Genomic DNA, 24,011 nt, shown 5'->3' with positions numbered 1-24,011 from the left:
TTCCTCTCTCCTCCTCCTCCTCCTCTCTCCCCTCTCATGTTTCCCCCTCTCTCTCTGTCTCCACCCCCTCCAGGAGGATATGAAGCTGCAGGAGGGTTCAGTGATGATACTTTTGGTTGGAAGTCGTTGGGGCAAGAGTTGAGGATCAACGATGCGACCGCCGATTTGAACACTTTTCAGCAGCATGGAAACCGTGCTTTAGCTTCTAAGGACATGAGGAAATCCCACGGTGAGAATACAGTCTACACCAGGGGGCTGTCGTCAAACTTCTCCCCAGACTTAATAATACACCTGATTCACCTAGTCAAGGTCTTGATGACTAGTTGACCAGTTGAATCAGGTGCTGTGGATCAAATCCCTGGGACGTCTGGTGGTTCTGAGGATGGGTTTGGAAACCACTACTTGGTTCTCTTAGATATAATGGCAACATTGCTGAATGCTTTTTCTGATCACCATTTCATCTCTCCATTCCCCTCTTTCAATCTCTTTCTCCACCTCTCTTTACATCCCTCCCACTCTCCCCTCTTTCAATCTTTCTCCATCTCTCTTTACATCCCGCCCACTCTCCCTCTTTCAATCTCTTTCTCCACCTCTCTTTACATCCCGCCCACTCTCCCTCTTTCAATCTTTCTCCATCTCTCTTTACATCCCGCCCACTCTCCCTCTTTCAATCTCTTTCTCCACCTCTCTTTACATCCCGCCCACTCTCCCTCTTTCAATCTCTTTCTCCATCTCTCTTTACATCCCGCCCACTCTCCCTCTTTCAATCTCTTTCTCCACCTCTCTTTACATCCCGCCCACTCTCCCTCTCTCTGTCCCCCCCACCCCCCCTTACAGACAGAGGGTTATCTCACTCTGATGAGTCTCGCCTGTCCAACCTCCTGCGCCGTGTGTCCCGTGAGGAGGACAGGGACCGCCGGCTGGCCACCGTCAGACAGCTCCGGGAGTTCATCACTCACTCTGACAACAAAGTGGTGAGGTCATCAATCGTATCTACAGTTGAAGTCGGAAGTTTACATACACTTAGGTTGGAGTTATTAAAACTCGTTTTTCAACCACTCCACAAATGTCTTAACAAACTATAGTTTTGGCAAGTTGGTTAGGACATCTACTTTGTGCATGACACAAGTAATATTTCCAACAATTGTTAACATACATATTATTTCACTTATAATTCACTGTATCACAATTCCAGTGGGTCAGAAGTCTACATACACTAAGTTGACTGTGCCTTTTAAACAGCTTGGAAAATTCCAGAAAATTATGTTATGGCTTTAGAAGCTTCTGATAGGCTAATTGACATCATTTGAGTCAATTGGAGGTGTACCTGTGGATGTATTTCAAGGCCTAGCTTCTAACTCAGTGCCTCTTTGCTTGACATCATGGGAAAATCAAAAGAAATCAGCCAAGAAAAATTGTAGACCTCCACAAGTCTGGTTCATCCTTGGGAGCAATTTCCAAACGCCTGAAGGTACCACGTTCATCTGTACAAACAATAGTACGCAAGTATAAACACCATGGGACCACGCAGCCGTCATACCGCTCAGGAAGGAGACACGTTCCGTCTCCTAGAGATGAACGTACTTTGGTGCGAAAAGTGCAAATCAATCCCAGAACAACAGCAAAAAGGACCTTGTGAAGATGCTGGAGGAAACAGTTACAAAAGTAGCTATATCCACAGTAAAACGAGTCCTATATCAACATAACCTGAAAGGCCGCTCTGCAAGGAAGAAGCCACTGCTCCAAAACCACCATTAAAAAAGCCAGACTACGGTTTGCAACTGCACATGGGGACAAAGATCGTACTTTTTGGAGAAATGTCCTCTGGTCTGATGAAACAAAAATAGAACTGTTTGGCCATAATGACCATCGTTATGTTTGGAGGAGAAAGGGGGAGGCTTGCAGGCTGGATAACACCATCCCAACCGTGAAGCATGGGGGTGGCAGCATCATGTTGTGGGGGTACTTTGCTGCAGGAGAGACTGGTGCACTTCACAAAATAGATGGCATCATGAGGCAGGAAAATGATGTGGATATATTGAAGCAACATCTCAAGACATCAGTTGGAAAGTTAAAGCTTGGTCGTAAATGGGTCTTCCAAATGGACAATGACCCCAAGCATACTTCCAAAGTTGTGGCAAAATGGCTTAAGGTATTGGAGTGGCCATCATAATGACCTGACCTCAATCCTATCAAATGTGTGGGCAGAACTGAAAAAGCGTGTGCGAGCAAGGAGGCCTACATACCTGACTCAGTTACACCAACTCTGTCAGGAGGAATGGACCAAAATTCACCCAACGTATTGTGGGAAGCTTGTGGAAGGCTACTCGATACGTTTGACCCAACCTAAACAATTTAAAGGCAATGCTACCAAATACTAATTGAGTGTATGTAAACTTCTGACCCACTGGGAATGTGATGAATGAAATAAATAATACTACTATTATTCTGACATTTCACATTCTTAACATAAAGTGGTGATCCTAACTGACCGAAGACAGGGAATTTTTACTAGGATTAAATGTCAGGAATTGTGAAATACTGAGTTTATGTATTTGGCTAAGGTGTATGTAAACTTCCGACTTCTATCTATCTGGGTAGTTCATCACTCACTCTGACAACATCAGTGGTGAGGTTGATCTGTCTGATCAGTCAGTCAATTGATTGACCCCATTAACCCAGGGAGGTCTTAACCCAGGGAGGTCTTAACCCAGGGAGGTCTTAACCCAGGGAGGACTTAACTCCCTGGCTCAGAGATTCATCCTTGGATAGCTGTGGTCAGAGCCTCTGGTCTGGGGGGATATTAGAGGATGTGTCACAAATGGTACTCTGTTCCCTGAGTAGTGCACTACTGTAGGCCCTGAGTAGTGCACTACTGTAGGCCCTGAGTAGTGCACTACTGTAGGCCCTGAGTAGTGCACTACTGTAGGCCCTGAGTAGTGCACTACTGTAGGCCCTGAGTAGTGCACTACTGTAGGCCCTGAGTAGTGCACTACTGTAGGCCCTGAGTAGTGCACTACTGTAGGCCCTGAGTAGTGCACTACTGTAGGCCCTGAGTAGTGCACTACTGTAGGCCCTGAGTAGTGCACTACTGTAGGCCCTGAGTAGTGCACTACTGTAGGCCCTGAGTAGTGCACTACTGTAGGCCCTGAGTAGTGCACTACTGTAGGCCCTGAGTAGTGCACTACTGTAGGCCCTGAGTAGTGCACTACTGTAGGCCCTGAGTAGTGCACTATAAAAGGAATTTTAGACTGGAGGGGTTGTATTAACAGGGTAGTGGTGGTGCAGCTCCACTGTAGAACTGTGTTCTCTCCCTGTTTGACACTGATTGTGTTCCGCTCTCTCGCCCTCCCCCTTCTCTCTCTCGCCCTCCCCCATCTCTCTCTCGCCCTTCTTGCCCCCTCCTCCTCTCTCGCCCTCCCCCTTCTCTCTCTCGCCCTCCCTCTCTCCCACCAGGCCCTGGTGAAACAGTTGGATACGATCCTCAGTACCCTGAATGATATTTTGAATGAAAGGTAAGAGGAAGTTCCCAATCAGAGCCAAAGAGTCTCCATCTGAAATGGCACCCTGTTCCCTGTATAGTACAGTACTTCTGACCAGGTCATGTCTCTGGTCTTAATGTCTCTGGTCTTAATGTCTCTGGTCTTAATGTCTCTGGCCTTAATGTCTCTGGCCTTAATGTCTCTGGCCTTAATGTCTCTGGCCTTAATGTCTCTGGCCTTAATGTCTCTGGCCTTAATGTCTCTGGCCTTAATGTCTCTGGCCTTAATGTCTCTGGCCTTAATGTCTCTGGCCTTAATGTCTCTGGCCTTCATGTCTCTGGCCTTCATGTCTCTGGTCTTCATGTCTCTGGTCTTCATGTCTCTGGTCTTCATGTCTCTGGTCTTCATGTCTCTGGTCTTCATGTCTCTGGTCTTCATGTCTCTGGCCTTCATGTCTCTGGCCTTCATGTCTCTGGCCTTCATGTCTCTGGCCTTCATGTCTCTGGCCTTCATGTCTCTGGCCTTCATGTCTCTGGCCTTCATGTCTCTGGCCTTCATGTCTCTGGCCTTCATGTCTCTGGCCTTCATGTCTCTGGCCTTCATGTCTCTGGCCTTCATGTCTCTGGCCTTCATGTCTCTGGCCTTAGTGTCTCTGGCCTTCAGGTCTCTGGCCATAGTCTACAGCAGGGATGGGCAACAACAGTTGTTTTTTAGGAACTCAGTCAGGTTAGAAGGAGTTAGAATAATACAAACACAAGGTGCAGTTTAGAAATGTTGTTTGTGCTGTAGATCAATGAGCCCATGTCAGCAAAAATAGTTTTGATTGGTAAGTTAGTGTAATGGCCAGCTATCTAAACGTGTAGTTAACATGGTTGAATTACCGACTGGCATGGGCCCCATTTGATCATCAGTTATCATATTAAAAACTGGAAATAGGGAGTTTCTGTATTTCAGGACCTGCATCTAATTTATCATCTAACAGGCCAAACTGATCCCTCCTCATCCAGAGAAGTGAGACGGTTATTGTTCTGCTGATCAGGGCCTAATGATCATATACATGTCTGTTTCCAACGTATGGACGATTCACCATATCTCTAACTTTATTATTGGGGCTCCCGAGTGGCGCAGCGGTCTAAGGCACTGCATCTCAGTGCTTGAGGCGTCACTACAGACACCCTGGTTCGATTCCAGGCTGTATCACAACCGGCCGTGATTGAGAGTCCCGTACGGCGGTACACAATTGGCCCAGCATCGTTCGGGTTCGGGTTTTAACCGGGGTAGGCCGTCATTGTAATTAAGAATTTATTCTTATCTGACTTGCCTAGTTAAATAAATGAATGAATAAATGTCGTTGTGTGATTTAAAGATCCATACAAAGCATTTCAAACAGTCAGGAATAATCTAATGAATTCAGGGCTTGTGTAATTATACCTAGGTTAAATACAAGCCTTCCACAACCACAAGACCCACTAATCATTTCATGATTTTATAAATAATAGTTTAACCTGCTTTTCTGCAATAAGACTTGACTGGCACAGCCAGAAGAGGACTGGCCACCCCTCATAGCCTGGTTCCTCTCTAGGTTTCTTCCTAGGTTTTGGCCTTTCTAGGGAGTTTTTCCTAGCCACCGTGCTTCTACACCTGCATTGCTTGCTGTTTGGGGTTTTAGGCTGGGTCTCTGTACAGCACTTCGAGATATTAGCTGATGTACGAAGGGCTATATAAAATAAACTTGATTGATTGATTGATTGAAAGCCAGATCAGTGATGTCTATGAAAAATGCCATTTTTAGTAAATAATTCTAATCAGAAGCATAATGCACATTCACTAATAATGACCAACTTCTGGTAGCAGACATTATACACAATTACCACAGATCTCATCAACGATCTCTGCAGCATAAGCCCACAATGCTAGTGAGTAGCCAGCATATGTTAATATGTCTAGCCAACCTGGATCTATTAGCTTGTTAACAAGCTAGAACAGAATACACCCTCCTGTCTGTCTCCAGCTGTTCTGGATACACCGTCCTGTCTGTCTCCAACTGTTCTGGATACACCCTCCTGTCTGTCTCCAGCTGTTCTGAATACACCCTCCTGTCTGTCTCCAGCTGTTCTGGATACACCCTCCTGTCTGTCTCCAGCTGTTCTGAATACACCCTCCTGTCTGTCTCCAGCTGTTCTGGATACACCCTCCTGTCTGTCTCCAGCTGTTCTGGATACACCCTCCTGTCTGTCTCCAGCTGTTCTGGATACACCCTCCTGTCTGTCTCCAACTGTTCTGGATACACCCTCCTGTCTGTCTCCAGCTGTTCTGAATACACCCTCCTGTCTGTCTCCAACTGTTCTGGATACACCCTCCTGTCTGTCTCCAGCTGTTCTGAATACACCCTCCTGTCTGTCTCCAGCTGTTCTGGATACACCCTCCTGTCTGTCTCCAGCTGTTCTGAATACACCCTCCTGTCTGTCTCCAACTGTTCTGGATACGCCCTCCTGTCTGTCTCCAGCTGTTCTGGATACGCCCTCCTGTCTGTCTCCAACTGTTCTGGATACACCCTCCTGTCTGTCTCCAGCTGTTCTGGATACACCCTCCTGTCTGTCTCCAGCTGTTCTGGATACACCCTCCTGTCTGTCTCCAGCTGTTCTGGATACACCCTCCTGTCTGTCTCCAGCTGTTCTGGATACACCCTCCTGTCTGTCTCCAACTGTTCTGGATACACCCTCCTGTCTGTCTCCAACTGTTCTGGATACACCCTCCTGTCTGTCTCCAACTGTTCTGGATACACCCTCCTGTCTGTCTCCAGCTGTTCTGGATACACCCTCCTGTCTGTCTCCAGCTGTTCTGGATACACCCTCCTGTCTGTCTCCAGCTGTTCTGGATACACCCTCCTGTCTGTCTCCAGCTGTTCTGGATACACCCTCCTGTCTGTCTCCAGCTGTTCTGGATACACCCTCCTGTCTGTCTCCAGCTGTTCTGGATACACCCTCCTGTCTGTCTCCAGCTGTTCTGGATACACCCTCCTGTCTGTCTCCAGCTGTTCTGGATACACCCTCCTGTCTGTCTCCAGCTGTTCTGGATACACCCTCCTGTCTGTCTCCAACTGTTCTGGATACACCCTCCTGTCTGTCTCCAACTGTTCTGGATACACCCTCCTGTCTGTCTCCAACTGTTCTGGATACACCCTCCTGTCTGTCTCCAACTGTTCTGGATACACCCTCCTGTCTGTCTCCAACTGTTCTGGATACACCCTCCTGTCTGTCTCCAACTGTTCTGGATACACCCTCCTGTCTGTCTCCAGCTGTTCTGGATACACCCTCCTGTCTGTCTCCAACTGTTTAACAGCCTGGTCAGTTCCTTTTCATGTGGAAATCAAGTGGCCAACCTGGATAAGATGTTTATCTCTCAGAATGAGAACCAGTTGCCAATTCCTTATGTAATTGTGTTTTATGCTCATTGCACATTTATGTAACACAGACTAGACCGCTAGTATAACAGTCTGGCTAAGATGCTGCTAGTGGTGTTATATAACACAGACTAGACAGCTAGTATACCAGACTAGACCGCTAGTATAACAGTCTGGTTAAGATGCTGCTAGTGGTATTATATAACAATTTGATATATCGCCCAGCCTTCATTTCTAGAGACCGTGTTTAGATGGGTGTTACATGGAAACAAGCCTTCATTTCTGGAGACCGTGTTTAGATGGGTGTTAAATGGAAACCAGCCTTCATTTCTGGAGACCGTGTTTAGATGGGTGTTAAATGGAAACCAGCCTTCATTTCTGGAGACCGTGTTTAGATGGGTGTTACATGGAAACCAGCCTTCATTTCTAGAGACCATGTTTAGGATGGGTGTTAAATGGAAACCAGCCTTCATTTCTAGAGACCGTGTTTAGATGGGTGTTAAATGGAAACCAGCCTTCATTTCTAGAGACCATGTTTAGATGGGTGTTACATGGAAACCAGCCTTCATTTCTAGAGACCGTGTTTAGATGGGTGTTAAATGGAAACCAGCCTTCATTTCTAGAGACCATGTCTAGATGGGTGTTAAATGGAAACCAGCCTTCATTTCTAGAGACCATGTCTAGATGGGTGTTAAATGGAAACCAGCCTTCCTTTCTAGAGACCGTGTTTAGATGGGTGTTAAATGGAAACCAGCCTTCATTTCTAGAGACCATGTTTAGATGGGTGTTACATGGAAACCAGCCTTCATTTCTAGAGACCATGTTTAGATGGGTGTTACATGGAAACCAGCCTTCATTTCTAGAGACCATGTCTAGATGGGTGTTAAATGGAAACCAGCCATCCAGACAATGTATACTTTTTTAAGATGTTTTAGGATCTTTGTCAGGTTGTGTGTTGGTTTGTACTGACTCCCCTGTCTCTCCTCTCGCCCCTGTCTCTCCTCTCGCCCCTGTCTCTCCTCTCGCCCCTGTCTCTCCTCTCGCCCCTGTCTCTCCTCTCGCCCCTGTCTCTCCTCTCGCCCCTGTCTCTCCTCTCGCCCCTGTCTCTCCTCTCGCCCCTGTCTCTCCTCTCGCCCCTGTCTCTCCTCTCGCCCCTGTCTCTCCTCTCGCCCCTGTCTCTCCTCTCGCCCCTGTCTCTCCTCTCGCCCCTGTCTCTCCTCTCGCCCCTGTCTCTCCTCTCGCCCCTGTCTCTCCTCTCGCCCCTGTCTCTCCTCTCGCCCCTGTCTCTCCTCTCGCCCCTGTCTCTCCTCTCGCCCCTGTCTCTCCTCTCGCCCCTGTCTCTCCTCTCGCCCCTGTCTCTCCTCTCGCCCCTGTCTCTCCTCTCGCCCCTGTCTCTCCTCTCGCCCCTGTCTCTCCTCTCGCCCCTGTCTCTCCTCTCGCCCCTGTCTCTCCTCTCGCCCCTGTCTCTCTTCTCGCCCCTGTCTCTCTTCTCGCCCCTGTCTCTCTTCTCGCCCCTGTCTCTCTTCTCGCCCCTGTCTCTCTTCTCGCCCCTGTCTCTCCTCTCGCCCCTGTCTCTCCTCTCGCCCCTGTCTCTCCTTTCTCCCCTGTAGCAGTAAGATGCTGTCCGAGCTGCGTCAGGAAGCAGCGGTGTGCCTGGGTCTGCTGTGCACCGCTCTGAGCTATGAAGCAGAGCGCATCTTCAAGTGGATGTTTGTCAAGTTCAGCTCCAGCACCCGGGACGAGGTCAGGCTGCTCTACCTGGTGGCAGCGTACCGAGCCCTGGAGGCAGCCGGAGAGAGGAAGGCCTTCTCACCTGTCATGCAGGTAAGAGGAACCAGGGCTCCATTCATAGTGTCTCACAGTAGGAGGGCTGACTTGGGATCAGTTTGACCTTTTAGATCACAATGAATAACATGACATTGATGAGAGGGGGGGGGGCCTGATCCTAGATCAGAACTCGTACCCTGATATGTTTTTGTTATAAGGCCCAGGGTAGTTGTTAGGGACGGTTACGTTGAGAGAGGGGTTGGGTGGGTAACTGACTGTGGCGTCCATGTTTTGTGTCAGCTGGTGATGAGTAGCCTGCAGTCCATCCTGGAGAACCTGGACACGCCGGAGCTGCTGTGTCAGAGCGTCCGCTGCATCCTCCAGGTGGCCCGCTGCTACCCACATGTCTTCAGCACCAACTTCAGAGTGAGTGGCAACACACACACACACACTCACACTCTCTTATGCCAACTTCAGAAAATGTGAGCATCTGGTGGTGTTTTCTTTCTCCTATTGCCTGGCTCGCTCCCTCTTTCACTACCTTGTCTCCTACTGCCTGGCTCGCACCCTCTTTCACTACCTCGTCTCCTACTGCTTGGCTCGCTCCCTCTTTCACTACCCCGTCTCCTACTGCCTGGCTCGCTCTCTCTCTCTCTCTCTCTCTCTCTCTCTCTACCTCTGTCTCCTACAGCCTGGCTCGCTCCCTCTCTCTCTACCTCGTCTCCTACTGCCTGGCTCGCACCCTCTGTCTGTCTCTACTAGCAGGTCTTCTTAATGTCCCCCAGAGTGTCTACAGTGAAGTATGTGTGGTTGTGTTGACCTTGCCTGTTGTGTGTGATAGGATACGGTGGATATCTTGGTGGGCTGGCACATTGACCACACACAGAAACAGTCTCTGACTCAGCAGGTCTCAGGTCAGTACACACACATGTTTTCCATCTTCGTCTTAGTATAGAATATAATCAGAATTTAGTGGGGTTGGACAGATTGCTGCAAGTCTGTAGTTGACATCAGTGTATGTTTTACACCAGGGGTGTCACGGGGGATCCAATCAGTCCCACACGGGTGGTTTTGAGTTAAACTCCATATACTTTAAATGGACTAAAACCAAATGGGAACTGTGTAGAAATTATTATGGACCTATATTCATACAGTTTGACAGTCAAGGAGCATCAAATTCCCAACGCTATCAATAGCAGAGTCATTTTCTGGAAATTGACCGAGGGGGGGATGTAAAAATTCAGTGCGGCCATCCGAACCTCTTTGAAGACCGAATACAGCTACCGGGACAAAATGAGTTGGACACCTCTTGTTTTACACCAGTCAATTGTATGTGTGTGAACTGTGTGCAGGCTGGCTGCAGAGTCTGGAGCAGTTCTGGGTAGCAGACCTGACCTTCTCCACCACGCTGTTGGGACAGTTTCTAGAGGACATGGAGGCCTACGCAGAGGTCAGTAACACCACTACACACACACTGTTGCCAGTTTATTAGGGATACTCATCTAGTACCTGGTCCCTCCTTTGCCTCAAGAACAGCCTGAATTCTTCGGGGCATGGATTCTTCGGGGAATCTCCTCTGACTTCGTGGTAGAGTTTCTCCTCTGACTTCGTGGTAGAGTTTCTCCTCTGACTTCGTGGTGGGGGTTTCTCCTCTGACTTCGTGGTAGGGGTTTCTCCTCTGACTTCGTGGTGGGGGTTTCTCCTCTGACTTCGTGGTAGGGTTTCTCCTCTGACTTCGTGGTAGGGTTTCTCCTCTGACTTCGTGGTGGGGGTTTCTCCTCTGACTTCGTGGTAGGGGTTTCTCCTCTGACTTCGTGGTGGGGGTTTCTCCTCTGACTTCGTGGTGGGGGTTTCTCCTCTGACGTCGTGGTGGGGGTTTCTCCTCTGACGTCGTGGTGGGGGTTTCTTCTCTGACTTCGTGGTAGGGGTTTCTCCTCTGACTTCGTGGTGGGGGTTTCTCCTCTGACTTCGTTTGTGGTGGGGGTTTCTCCTCTGACTTCGTGGTAGGGGTTTCTCCTCTGACTTCGTTTGTGGTGGGGGTTTCTTCTCTGACTTCGTGGTGGGGGTTTCTCCTCTGACTTCGTGGTAGGGGGTTCTCCTCTGACGTCGTGTTGGGGGTTTCTCCTCTGACTTCGTGGTGGGGGTTTCTCCTCTGACGTCGTGGTGGGGGTTTCTTCTCTGACTTCGTGGTGGGGGTTTCTTCTCTGACTTCGTGGTAGGGGTTTCTCCTCTGACTTCGTGGTGGGGGTTTCTCCTCTGACTTCGTTTGTGGTGGGGGTTTCTCCTCTGACTTCGTGGTAGGGGTTTCTCCTCTGACTTCGTTTGTGGTGGGGGTTTCTTCTCTGACTTCGTGGTGGGGGTTTCTCCTCTGACTTCGTGGTAGGGGGTTCTCCTCTGACGTCGTGTTGGGGGTTTCTCCTCTGACGTCGTGGTAGGGGTTCTCCTCTGACTTCGTGGTAGGGGTTCTCCTCTGACTTCGTAGTAGGGGTTCTCCTCTGACGTCGTGGTAGGGGTTTCTCCTCTGACTTCGTGGTGGGGGTTTCTCCTCTGACTTCGTGGTAGGGGTTTCTCCTCTGACTTCGTGGTAGGGGTTTCTCCTCTGACTTCGTGGTGGGGGTTTCTCCTCTGACTTCGTGGTGGGGGTTTCTCCTCTGACTTCGTGGTAGGGGTTTCTCCTCTGACTTCGTGGTAGGGGTTTCTCCTCTGACTTCGTGGTTGGGGTTTCTCCTCTGACTTCGTGGTATAGTTTCTCCTCTGACTTCGTGGTAGGGGTTTCTCCTCTGACTTCGTGGTAGGGGTTTCTCCTCTGACTTCGTGGTGGGGGTTTCTCCTCTGACTTCGTGGTGGGGGTTTCTCCTCTGACTTCGTGGTAGGGGTTTCTCCTCTGACGTCGTGGTGGGGGTTTCTCCTCTGACGTCGTGGTGGGGGTTTCTCCTCTGACGTCGTGGTGGGGGTTTCTCCTCTGACGTCGTGGTGGGGGTTTCTCCTCTGACGTCGTGGTAGGGCTTTCTCCTCTGACGTCGTGGTAGGGCTTTCTCCTCTGACGTCGTGGTAGGGCTTTCTCCTCTGACGTCGTGGTAGGGCTTTCTCCTCTGACGTCGTGGTAGGGCTTTCTCCTCTGACGTCGTGGTAGGGCTTTCTCCTCTGACGTCGTGGTAGGGCTTTCTCCTCTGACGTCGTGGTGGGGCTTTCTCCTCTGACTTCGTGGTGGGGCTTTCTCCTCTGACTTCGTGGTAGGGCTTTCTCCTCTGACTTCGTGGTGGGGCTTTCTCCTCTGACTTCGTGGTGGGGCTTTCTCCTCTGACTTCGTGGTGGGGCTTTCTCCTCTGACTTCGTGGTGGGGCTTTCTCCTCTGACTTCGTGGTGGGGCTTTCTCCTCTGACTTCGTGGTGGGGCTTTCTCCTCTCCTCTGACTTCGTGGTGGGGCTTTCTCCTCTGACTTCGTGGTGGGGCTTTCTCCTCTGACTTCGTGGTGGGGCTTTCTCCTCTGACTTCGTGGTGGGGCTTTCTCCTCTGACTTCGTGGTGGGGCTTTCTCCTCTGACTTCGTGGTGGGGCTTTCTCCTCTGACTTCGTGGTGGGGCTTTCTCCTCTGACTTCGTGGTGGGGCTTTCTCCTCTGACTTCGTGGTGGGGCTTTCTCCTCTGACTTCGTGGTGGGGCTTTCTCCTCTGACTTCGTGGTGGGGCTTTCTCCTCTGACTTCGTGGTGGGGCTTTCTCCTCTGACTTCGTGGTGGGGCTTTCTCCTCTGACTTCGTGGTGGGGCTTTCTCCTCTGACTTCGTGGTGGGGCTTTCTCCTCTGACTTCGTGGTGGGGCTTTCTCCTCTGACTTCGTGGTGGGGCTTTCTCCTCTGACTTCGTGGTGGGGCTTTCTCCTCTGACTTCGTGGTGGGGCTTTCTCCTCTGACTTCGTGGTGGGGCTTTCTCCTCTGACTTCGTGGTGGGGCTTTCTCCTCTGACTTCGTGGTGGGGCTTTCTCCTCTGACTTCGTGGTGGGGCTTTCTCCTCTGACTTCGTGGTGGGGCTTTCTCCTCTGACTTCGTGGTGGGGCTTTCTCCTCTGACTTCGTGGTGGGGCTTTCTCCTCTGACTTCGTGGTGGGGCTTTCTCCTCTGACTTCGTGGTGGGGCTTTCTCCTCTGACGTGCTCTGTCAACTGTAGGACATTTTTATATAGACAGGCGTGTTTCTTTCTAAATCATGTCCAAACTATTGAATTTGCCACCGGGAGACTCCAATGAAGTTGTAGTGACATCAAGGATGATCAATGGAAATGTATTTAATCCATTAAGAATTCAGGCTTTAACACAGCAACATGTAGAATAAGTCAATGGGTTTAACACAGCAACATGTAGAATAAGTCAAGGGGTTTAACACAGCAACATGTAGAATAAGTCAAGGGGTTTAACACAGCAACATGTAGAATAAGTCAAGGGGTTTAACACAGCAACATGTAGAATAAGTCAAGTGCTCTGAATACTTTCTGAATACTGTGTTGCAAGTTATGGAACATGTTGGTGTCGCTGACTTCCTATTGTATTACATTACATTTGAAATGTCATGAACAAACCTGTCTGTCCCACATTGTCTCCAGGACCTGGGTCACGTGGGTTCTGGCGAGGCGGTCGACGAGGACATCCCTCCACCCACGGTGTCTCTGCCCAAACTGGCCGCCCTGCTAAGGGTGTTCAGCACCGTGGTGCGCTGCATCGGACAGCGCTTCAACCCCGTTAGAGGACCGCCCATCACACAGGCATACGTCTCTGATGTAAGGAGAGACGCACACACACACACCCATCACACAGGCATACGTCTCTGATGTAAGGAGAGACACAGACACACACACACACACACACACACACAGGTATACGTCTCTGATGTAAGGAGAGACACACACACACACACACACACACACCCATCACACACACACACCACACAGGCATACGTCTCTGATGTAAGGAGAGACACACACACACACACACACACACACCACACACCACACAGGCATACGTCTCTGATGTAAGGAGAGACACACACACACACACACACACCACACAGGCATACGTCTCTGATGTAAGGAGAGACACACACACACACACACACCCATCACACAGGCATACGTCTCTGATGTAAGGAGAGACACACACCCACACACACACACACACACACCACACAGGCATACGTCTCTGATGTAAGGAGAGACACACACCCACACACACACACACACCCACACCACACAGGCATACGTCTCTGATGTAAGGAGAGACACACACACACACACCACACACCACACAGGCATACGTCTCTGATGTAAGGAGAGACACACACACACACACACACCCATCACACAGGCATACGTCTCTGATGTAAGGAGAGATGGGGAGAAAGACACACACAGGCTCTCGTAATTAACCAGGCATATGTCACAGATATCATTTGTTCCCAACACAACCTCCTCCCTCTCTCCTTCCTCCCTCTACTTCCGCCCTTTCCCCAGGTTTTGAACCGGGTGTTGGCGTGCGTGTCGACGGCCAAGCAGGTGTTGTTCTCTGAGCCGGTGTTGACGGCGGGGAACGAGTGTGTGTGTGTCCTGCTGGTGAGCTTGGAGCCGTCCGCACAGCTGACCGACGCCGTCATCACCTACGGCCTGGACCAGCTGGATGCCTGCCGGGCCTGTGGCCCAGAGTACAGCCTGGCCGTCCTCAGCCTCGTCACATTGGTAAGAACTGGTTCTAGTACTGGTTTGCATACGGCTGAGAGACGTTTTATACATACGGCTGAGAGACGTTTTATACATACGGCTGAGAGACGTTTTATACATACGGCTGAGAGACGTTTTGTACATACGGCTGAGAGACGTTTTGTACATACGGCTGAGAGACGTTTTGTACATACGGCTGAGAGACGTTTTGTGCATACGGCTGAGAGACGTTTTGTGCATACGGCTGAGACGTTTTATGCATACGGCTGAGACGTTTTATGCATACGGCTGAGAGACGTTTTATGCATACGGCTGAGAGACGTTTTGTGCATACGGCTGAGAGACGTTTTGTGCATACGGCTGAGAGACGTTTTGTGCATACGGCTGAGAGACGTTTTATGCATACGGCTGAGAGACGTTTTGTGCATACGGCTGAGAGACGTTTTGTGCATACGGCTGAGAGACGTTTTGTGCATACGGCTGAGAGACGTTTTGTGCATACGGCTGAGAGACGTTTTGTGCATACGGCTGAGAGACGTTTTGTGCATACGGCTGAGAGACGTTTTGTGCATACGGCTGAGAGACGTTTTGTGCATACGGCTGAGAGACGTTTTGTGCATACGGCTGAGAGACGTTTTGTGCATACGGCTGAGAGACGTTTTGTGCATACGGCTGAGAGACGTTTTGTGCATACGGCTGAGAGACGTTTTGTGCATACGGCTGAGAGACGTTTTGTGCATACGGCTGAGAGACGTTTTGTGCATACGGCTGAGAGACGTTTTGTGCATACGGCTGAGAGACGTTTTGTGCATACGGCTGAGAGACGTTTTGTGCATACGGCTGAGAGACGTTTTGTGCATACGGCTGAGAGACGTTTTGTGCATACGGCTGAGAGACGTTTTGTGCATACGGCTGAGAGACGTTTTGTGCATACGGCTGAGAGACGTTTTGTGCATACGGCTGAGAGACGTTTTGTGCATACGGCTGAGAGACGTTTTGTGCATACGGCTGAGAGACGTTTTATGCATACGGCTGAGAGACGTTTTAAGCCGGTTAGGAAGAATGTTTCCGCAAACAGCAAATTTCAGGTCTTGTGAGCAGAAACTTGAATGGTGCGTCAATGTAGGCCTACATTCTGAAACATGTTGACAATTTTATGCATGTCTGCCCGAATGCAGAGAACTGGTTGGTCATTCAACGTTTTGCCTCTCCTCCTAATAATAACTCCATATTGATTATCTGCTTCTAATGGTCTCTTCTCTCTCTCTCTCTGTATTGTAGATTGTGGACCAGATCAACACTAAGCTTCCAGCTTGGTTTGTGGAGAAGCTGCTGGCCCCGACATCACAGCTCCTGGAGCTACGCTTCAACAGGGACAGAGAGGTGAGTGTGTTTGTCAGGGATGTGACAAACGGAAACATTTTCTTAACTTTTAAACTGCCGTTTTCAGTTAAAACGATAAGAAAAATGTGTAAAATTCGATGTGTTCACAATTCAGAATATGCTCCTATTGGGGTTGCGGTGCTCCTATTGGGGTTGCGGTGCTCCTATTGGGGTTGCGGTGCTCCTATTGGGGTTGCGGTGCTCCTATTGGGGTCAATAAAGTTCCATCTACCACCGCCATAGGCTGAATCTCAAACCCAACACTTGCCCCCTAAGCCCTTTATCGAGTGGCCACTTGCTGTTGTGTTCGATAGTGATCATTTGAGTCTGCAAGAGTTTTGCCAAAAGGAGCATTGAGACGATGCACACTAATGTTACAGAGATGTAAGGTTAGCTAGCTAGCTAAGGATGTTGGGCTCTGATATACAGAGATGTAATGTTAGCTGGCTAGCTAAGGATGTTGGGCTCTGATAAACAGAGATGTAAGGTTAGCTAGCTAGCTAAGGATGTTGGGCTCTGATAAACACAGAGATGTAATGTTAGCTAGCTAGCTAAGGATGTTGGGCTCTGATAAACACAGAGATGTAATGTTAGCTAGCTAGCTAAGGATGTTGGGCTCTGATAAACACAGAGATGTAATGTTAGCTAGCTAGCTAAGGATGTTGGGCTCTGATAAACACAGAGATGTAATGTTAGCTGGCTAGCTAAGGATGTTGGGCTCTGATAAACACAGAGATGTAATGTTAGCTGGCTAGCTAAGGATGTTGGGCTCTGATAAACAGAGATGTAATGTTAGCTAGCTAGCTAAGGATTTTCTCTATACGATTTGTATTTCATATACCTTTGACTATTGGATGTTCTTATAGGCACTTTAGTATTGCCAGTGTAACAGTATAGCTTCCGTCCCTCTCCTCGCCGCTACCTGGGCTCGAACCAGGAACACATCGACAACAGCCACCCTCGAAGCACCGTTACCCATTGCTCCACAAAAGCCGCGGCCCTTGCAGAGCAAGGGGAACAACCACTCCAAGTCTCAGAGCGAGTGATGTTTGAAACACTATTAGCGTGCACGCCGCTAACTAGCTAGCCATTTCACATCGGTTACACCAGCCTAATCTCGGGAGTTGATAGGCTTGAAGTCATAAACAGCTCAATGCTTGAAGCACAACGAAGAGCTTCTGGCAAAACGCATGAGAGTGCTGTTTGAATGAATGCTTACGAGCCTGCTGGTGCCTACCACCACTGTCAGACTGCTCTATCAAATCATAGACTTAGTTATAACATAATAACACACAGAAATACGAGCCTTAGGTCATTAATATGGTCGAATCCGGAAACTATCATCTCGAAAACAAAACGTTTATTCTTTCAGTGAAATACGGAACTTTTACGTATTTTATCAAACGGGTGATATCCATAAGTCTAAATATTCCTGTTACATTGCACAACCTTCAATGTTATGTAAAATTCTGGCAAATTAGGCGGCCCAAACTGTTGCATATACCCTGACTCTGCGTGCAATGAACGCAAGAGAAGTGACTGGTTAATATTGCCTGCTAACCTGGATTTCTTTTAGCAAAATATGCAGGTTTAAAAATATATACTTCTGTGTATTGATTTTAAGAAAGGCATTGATGTTTATGGTTAGGTGCAACGATTGTGATTTTTTTCGCAAATGCGCTTTTGCTAAATCATCCCCCGTTTGGCGAAGTTGGCTGTTTTTGTTAGGAAGAAATAGTCTTCACACAGTTCGCAACGAGCCAGGTTAGCAGGCAATATTAACTAAATATGCAGGTTTAAAAATATATACTTGTGTATTGATTTTAAGAAAGGCATTGATGTTTATGGTTAGGTACACATTGGAGCAAGATAGTCTTTTTCGCGAATAGGCACCGCATCGATTATATGCAATGCAGGACACGCTAGATAAACTAGTAATATCATCAACCATGTGTAGTTAACTAGTGATTGTTTGTTTTTTTATAAGATGAGTTTAATGCTAGCTAGCAACTTACCTTGGCTTCTTACTGCATTCGCGGCACAGGCAGGCTCCTCGTGGAGTGCAATGTAATCAGTGTTAGAGCATTGGACTAGTTAACTGTAAGGTTTCTAGATCGAATCCCGAGCTGACAAGGTAAAAATCTGTCATTCTGCCCCTGAACAAGGCAGTTAACCCACTGTTCCTAGGCCGTCATTGAAAATAAGAATGTGTTCTTAACTGACTTGCCAAGTTAAATAAAAGATAAATGAAGGTGTAAAAAAATAAAAAAAAATAAAAGTTGTCCGATTTGTTATGAAAACTTGAAATCGGCCCTAATTAATCAGCCATTCCAATTAATCGGTCGACCTCTAGTTCAAACCCCTAGAGTGAGTGAGTGACCAGGTTTATAGAGGTGTGGGTGCTTGACACCACCTAAATGAAATGGAAAGAGGGATGTGTAGGCGTCTGATTCAGATTGGGCGACTGTATTGTACGGTGTGTTTCTGTAATGGTTAGATGGAAGTTGTAGCTGCTCTGTTTTCTGTAAGGGGGGAGTTGTAGCTGCTCTGTTTTCTGTAAGGGGGGAGTTGTAGCTGCTCTGTTTTCTGTAAGGGGGGAGTTGTAGCTGCTCTGTTTTCTGTAAGGGGGGAGTTGTAGCTGCTCTGTTTTCTGTAAGGGGGGAGTTGTAGCTGCTCTGTTTTCTGTAAGGGGGGAGTTGTAGCTGCTCTGTTTTCTGTAAGGGGGGAGTTGTAGCTGCTCTGTTTTCTGTAAGGGGGGAGTTGTAGCTGCTCTGTTTTCTGTAAGGGGGGAGTTGTGTGTTTGCTGCTTTCTATAATCCTGTTAGCGTGACCATTCTATTGGTTTAGTCTTCAATCTGAAAGGTTGAATGGAAACCATTAAGACATGTTTTTACTGGGTGTTTCTGTCTGTTTGTCTCTGTGTGTCTGTATCCGTGTGTCTTCACTGACCCCCTCTGCTCTTGCTCTCTCTCTCTCTCTCTCTCTCTCCAGGTGATGTCAGCAGCCCTGGGTGTGTACCAGTCTGTTTTGAGCCTAAAGAACATTCCCATTCTGGAAGCAGCGTATAAACTGGTTCTGGGAGAGATGGCCTGTGCCCTGTCCAGCCTTCTGGCCCCCCTGACCCCCTCCCCGACCCCTGGTACCCCCTCCCCGACCCCTCCACCCTTTCCCGGCATCCAGCACCCTGTCTTCGCCCCCCTCACCCTCACCCCAGAGAGGGCAGAGTTCACCCTCATCTTCAACCTGTCGGCCCTCACCACCATCGGCAACACCAAGAACTCACTCATAGGGGTACGTTACGTAACACACACACTGCACTACCATCAGCAACACCAAGTAACATGACTGAACTGTAACTTAAAATGTACCTCTGCTCTGTCTCCCCTCCCCCCTCTCTCTGCCCCCCCCCCCCAACCTCCCTCTGCCCCCCCCCCCCCCAACCTCCCTCTGCCCCCCCCCCCCCCAACCTCCCTCTGCCCCCCCCCCCCTCATATCCCCCCCTCTGTAGATGTGGGCTCTGTCTCCGACGGTGTTTGCGTTGTTGAGTCAGAACCTGATGTTGGTCCACTCTGACCTGGCCGTCTACCACCCTGCTGTACAATATGCTGTGTTATATACCCTGTACTCACACTGTACCAGGTAACACACTCTACCACCCTGCTGTACAATATGCTGTGTTATATACCCTGTACTCACACTGTACCAGGTAACACACTCTACCACCCTGCTGTACAATATGCTGTGTTATATACCCTGTACTCACACTGTACCAGGTAACACACTCTACCACCCTGCTGTACAATATGCTGTGTTATATACCCTGTACTCACACTGTACCAGGTAACACACTCTACCACCCTGCTGTACAATATGCTGTGTTATATACCCTGTACTCACACTGTACCAGGTAACACACTCTACCACCCTGCTGTACAATATGCTGTGTTATATACCCTGTACTCACACTGTACCAGGTAACACACTCTACCACCCTGCTGTACAATATGCTGTGTTATATACCCTGTACTCACACTGTACCAGGTAACACACTCTACCACCCTGCTGTACAATATGCTGTGTTATATACCCTGTACTCACACTGTACCAGGTAACACACTCTACCACCCTGCTGTACAATATGCTGTGTTATATACCCTGTACTCACACTGTACCAGGTAACACACTCTACCACCCTGCTGTACAATATGCTGTGTTATATACCCTGTACTCACACTGTACCAGGTAACAGTCAGTTTATACTAAACTTTGATCCTTCCTTTTTTTAAAACATAGTTCACCACATTCTAATTGGTCTTCTCTTTCAATCCTCTGTTTCTCTCTCTCTCTCTCTCTCGTCGTCTCTCTCCCTCTGTTTTTCAGACATGATCACTTCATCTCGTCCAGCCTGTCCTCCTCCTCCCCTTCTCTCTTTGACGGGGCGGTCATCAGCACGGTAACCACGGCAACCAGGAAACACTTCAGCACTCTGCTGTCCCTGCTGGGAGCCCTGCTGAGGAAGGAGCAGCTCTACACTGAGGCCAGGTACACACACACACACACGCACTATACATGTCACACAGGTGTAGTTGAACGATAACTGTGGTGGAATTATTGTAATCAAAAGGAGAGACTTTTACATTTCTTCAAAACATTCCAACTTGTATTATTGAATTAGTGCAGTAATGGAGTTTGTCAGTGACCCTCCCGTAGGTGATTCGTTGAGAGCCCAACGACGGGATGTGAGACGCAGCATTTTATAGTTCATCCTCCTGGATGTTCATGACAAACAACAGATGTATGGAATGGGTCACGAGGTTAGGATTCGTATGAAAGATACTCATAATTCACAGCAGACAGTATCTACTGTAAAGACTGTTCTCATTGTGTCTGGACCAGGGTCTGGCCCCCCAACTCCATACTGGAGCCCCCTGGCCCCCCAACTCCATACTGGAGCCCTCTCCCCCTGGTACCCCAAATCCATACTGGAGCCTTCTCCCCCTGGTACCCCAACTCCATACTGGAGCCCTCTCCCCCTGGTACCCCAACTCCATACTGGAGCCCTCTCCCCCTGGTACCCCAACTCCATACTGGAGCCCTCTCCCCCGGTACCCCAACTCCATTCTGGAGCCCTCTCCCCCTGGCACCCCAGTACAGAAACATTACCTCAGGCTCTGGAATGTGGTATCACTCAAAGACATGGTACATCTCCTGTCAGTGTTAAATCTCCCAGAGGACCATCCTCAGTAGAACACACACAGATGACCGTGTTCTCAGAACCCTCTATTCTGTTGCATAAAACAAACATTTGATGCTATGACAGTATTATAACACAATCTTTTAATTTCTCCACCATATAACCTAACCTAGTTTGTGTGTCTGCTCCAAACAGGAAGCTGTTGTTGACGTGGTCTCTGGAGATGTGCCTGATGATGAAGAGGTCTGATACCTACACCCCTCTCTTCTCCCTGCCCTCCTTCCACAAGTTCTGCAAGGGTCTGCTCCACAACGGTAAATACTGTTTAACTATAGAGGGTCTGCTCCACAACGGTAAATACTGTGGAACTATAGAGAGGGTCTGCTCCACAACGGTAAATACTGTGGAACTATAGAGAGGGTCTGTTCCACAACGGTAAATACTGTGGAACTATAGAGAGGGTCTGTTCCACAACGGTAAATACTGTGGAACTATAGAGAGGGTCTGTTCCACAACGGTAAATACTGTGGAACTATAGAGAGGGTCTGTTCCACAACGGTAAATACTGTGGAACTATAGAGGGTCTGTTCCACAACGGTAAATACTGTTTAACTATAGAGAGGGTCTGCTCCACAACGGTAAATACTGTTTAACTATAGAGAGGGTCTGTTCCACAACGGTAAATACTGTGGAACTATAGAGAGGGTCTGTTCCACAACGGTAAATACTGTGGAACTATAGAGAGGGTCTGTTCCACAACGGTAAATACTGTGGAACTATAGAGAGGGTCTGTTCCACAACGGTAAATACTGTGGAACTATAGAGAGGGTCTGTTCCACAACGGTAAATACTGTGGAACTATAGAGAGGGTCTGTTCCACAACGGTAAATACTGTGGAACTATAGAGAGGGTCTGTTCCACAACGGTAAATACTGTGGAACTATAGAGAGGGTCTGTTCCACAACGGTAAATACTGTTTAACTATAGAGAGGGTCTGTTCCACAACGGTAAATACTGTTTAACTATAGAGAGGGTCTGTTCCACAACGGTAAATACTGTTTAACTATAGAGGGTCTGCTCCACAACGGTAAATACTGTTTAACTATAGAGGGTCTGTTCCACAACGGTAAATACTGTGGAACTATAGAGGGTCTGTTCCACAACGGTAAATACTGTGGAACTATAGAGGGTCTGTTCCACAACGGTAAATACTGTGGAACTATAGAGAGGGTCTGTTCCACAACGGTAAATACTGTTTAACTATAGAGAGGGTCTGTTCCACAACGGTAAATACTGTGGAACTATAGAGAGGGTCTGCTCCACAACGGTAAATACTGTTTAACTATAGAGGGTCTGTTCCACAACGGTAAATACTGTGGAACTATAGAGAGGGTCTGTTCCACAACGGTAAATACTGTGGAACTATAGAGGGTCTGTTCCACAACGGTAAATACTGTGGAACTATAGAGAGGGTCTGTTCCACAACGGTAAATACTGTGGAACTATAGAGAGGGTCTGTTCCACAACGGTAAATACTGTGGAACTATAGAGAGGGTCTGCTCCACAACGGTAAATACTGTGGAACTATAGAGAGGGTCTGTTCCACAACGGTAAATACTGTGGAACTATAGAGAGGGTCTGTTCCACAACGGTAAATACTGTGGAACTATAGAGGGTCTGTTCCACAACGGTAAATACTGTGGAACTATAGAGAGGGTCTGCTCCACAACGGTAAATACTGTTTAACTATAGAGAGGGTCTGTTCCACAACGGTAAATACTGTGGAACTATAGAGAGGGTCTGTTCCACAACGGTAAATACTGTGGAACTATAGAGAGGGTCTGCTCCACAACGGTAAATACTGTTTAACTATAGAGAGGGTCTGTTCCACAACGGTAAATACTGTGGAACTATAGAGAGGGTCTGTTCCACAACGGTAAATACTGTGGAACTATAGAGAGGGTCTGTTCCACAACGGTAAATACTGTGGAACTATAGAGAGGGTCTGTTCCACAACGGTAAATACTGTGGAACTATAGAGAGGGTCTGTTCCACAACGGTAAATACTGTGGAACTATAGAGAGGGTCTGCTCCACAACGGTAAATACTGTTTAACTATAGAGAGGGTCTGTTCCACAACGGTAAATACTGTGGAACTATAGAGAGGGTCTGTTCCACAACGGTAAATACTGTGGAACTATAGAGAGGGTCTGCTCCACAACGGTAAATACTGTTTAACTATAGAGGGTCTGTTCCACAACGGTAAATACTGTTTAACTATAGAGAGGGTCTGTTCCACAACGGTAAATACTGTGGAACTATAGAGAGGGTCTGCTCCACAACGGTAAATACTGTGGAACTATAGAGGGTCTGCTCCACAACGGTAAATACTGTTTAACTATAGAGGGTCTGCTCCACAACGGTAAATACTGTTTAACTATAGAGGGTCTGTTCCACAACGGTAAATACTGTTTAACTATAGAGAGGGTCTGTTCCACAACGGTAAATACTGTTTAACTATAGAGGGTCTGTTCCACAACGGTAAATACTGTGGAACTATAGAGAGGGTCTGTTCCACAACGGTAAATACTGTGGAACTATAGAGAGGGTCTGCTCCACAACGGTAAATACTGTGGAACTATAGAGAGGGTCTGTTCCACAACGGTAAATACTGTGGAACTATAGAGAGGGTCTGTTCCACAACGGTAAATACTGTGGAACTATAGAGAGGGTCTGTTCCACAACGGTAAATACTGTGGAACTATAGAGAGGGTCTGCTCCACAACGGTAAATACTGTTTAACTATAGAGGGTCTGTTCCACAACGGTAAATACTGTGGAACTATAGAGAGGGTCTGTTCCACAACGGTAAATACTGTGGAACTATAGAGGGTCTGCTCCACAACGGTAAATACTGTGGAACTATAGAGAGGGTCTGTTCCACAACGGTAAATACTGTTTAACTATAGAGGGTCTGTTCCACAACGGTAAATACTGTGGAACTATAGAGAGGGTCTGTTCCACAACGGTAAATACTGTGGAACTATAGAGAGGGTCTGCTCCACAACGGTAAATACTGTGGAA

At 48.2% G+C, this 24,011-nt stretch overlaps 1 protein-coding gene across 1 annotated transcript in view; it reads left to right on the top strand.

The window, feature by feature from the left end:
* LOC120042479 (serine/threonine-protein kinase SMG1-like) overlaps positions 1 to 24,011 on the top strand; it is a 93,871-nt gene that overhangs the window by 8,287 nt on the left and 61,573 nt on the right. Inside the window, exons 3-16 of the mRNA XM_038987315.1 lie at positions 74 to 229; positions 838 to 974; positions 3,457 to 3,515; positions 8,496 to 8,709; positions 8,953 to 9,078; positions 9,494 to 9,566; positions 10,005 to 10,102; positions 13,245 to 13,418; positions 14,148 to 14,369; positions 15,633 to 15,734; positions 18,726 to 19,025; positions 19,243 to 19,373; positions 20,115 to 20,276; positions 21,124 to 21,242. Coding sequence (XP_038843243.1) covers positions 74 to 229; positions 838 to 974; positions 3,457 to 3,515; positions 8,496 to 8,709; positions 8,953 to 9,078; positions 9,494 to 9,566; positions 10,005 to 10,102; positions 13,245 to 13,418; positions 14,148 to 14,369; positions 15,633 to 15,734; positions 18,726 to 19,025; positions 19,243 to 19,373; positions 20,115 to 20,276; positions 21,124 to 21,242 — 2,073 coding nt within the window. The remainder of the gene's footprint in view (positions 1 to 73; positions 230 to 837; positions 975 to 3,456; positions 3,516 to 8,495; positions 8,710 to 8,952; positions 9,079 to 9,493; positions 9,567 to 10,004; positions 10,103 to 13,244; positions 13,419 to 14,147; positions 14,370 to 15,632; positions 15,735 to 18,725; positions 19,026 to 19,242; positions 19,374 to 20,114; positions 20,277 to 21,123; positions 21,243 to 24,011) is intronic.

Source organism: Salvelinus namaycush, chromosome 3 (assembly GCF_016432855.1).
Source record: "Salvelinus namaycush isolate Seneca chromosome 3, SaNama_1.0, whole genome shotgun sequence".
Taxonomy (NCBI): Eukaryota; Metazoa; Chordata; class Actinopteri; order Salmoniformes; family Salmonidae; genus Salvelinus; species Salvelinus namaycush.
Note: the sequence above shows the minus strand (reverse complement) of the source record. Positions and strands in the feature narration are given on the sequence as shown.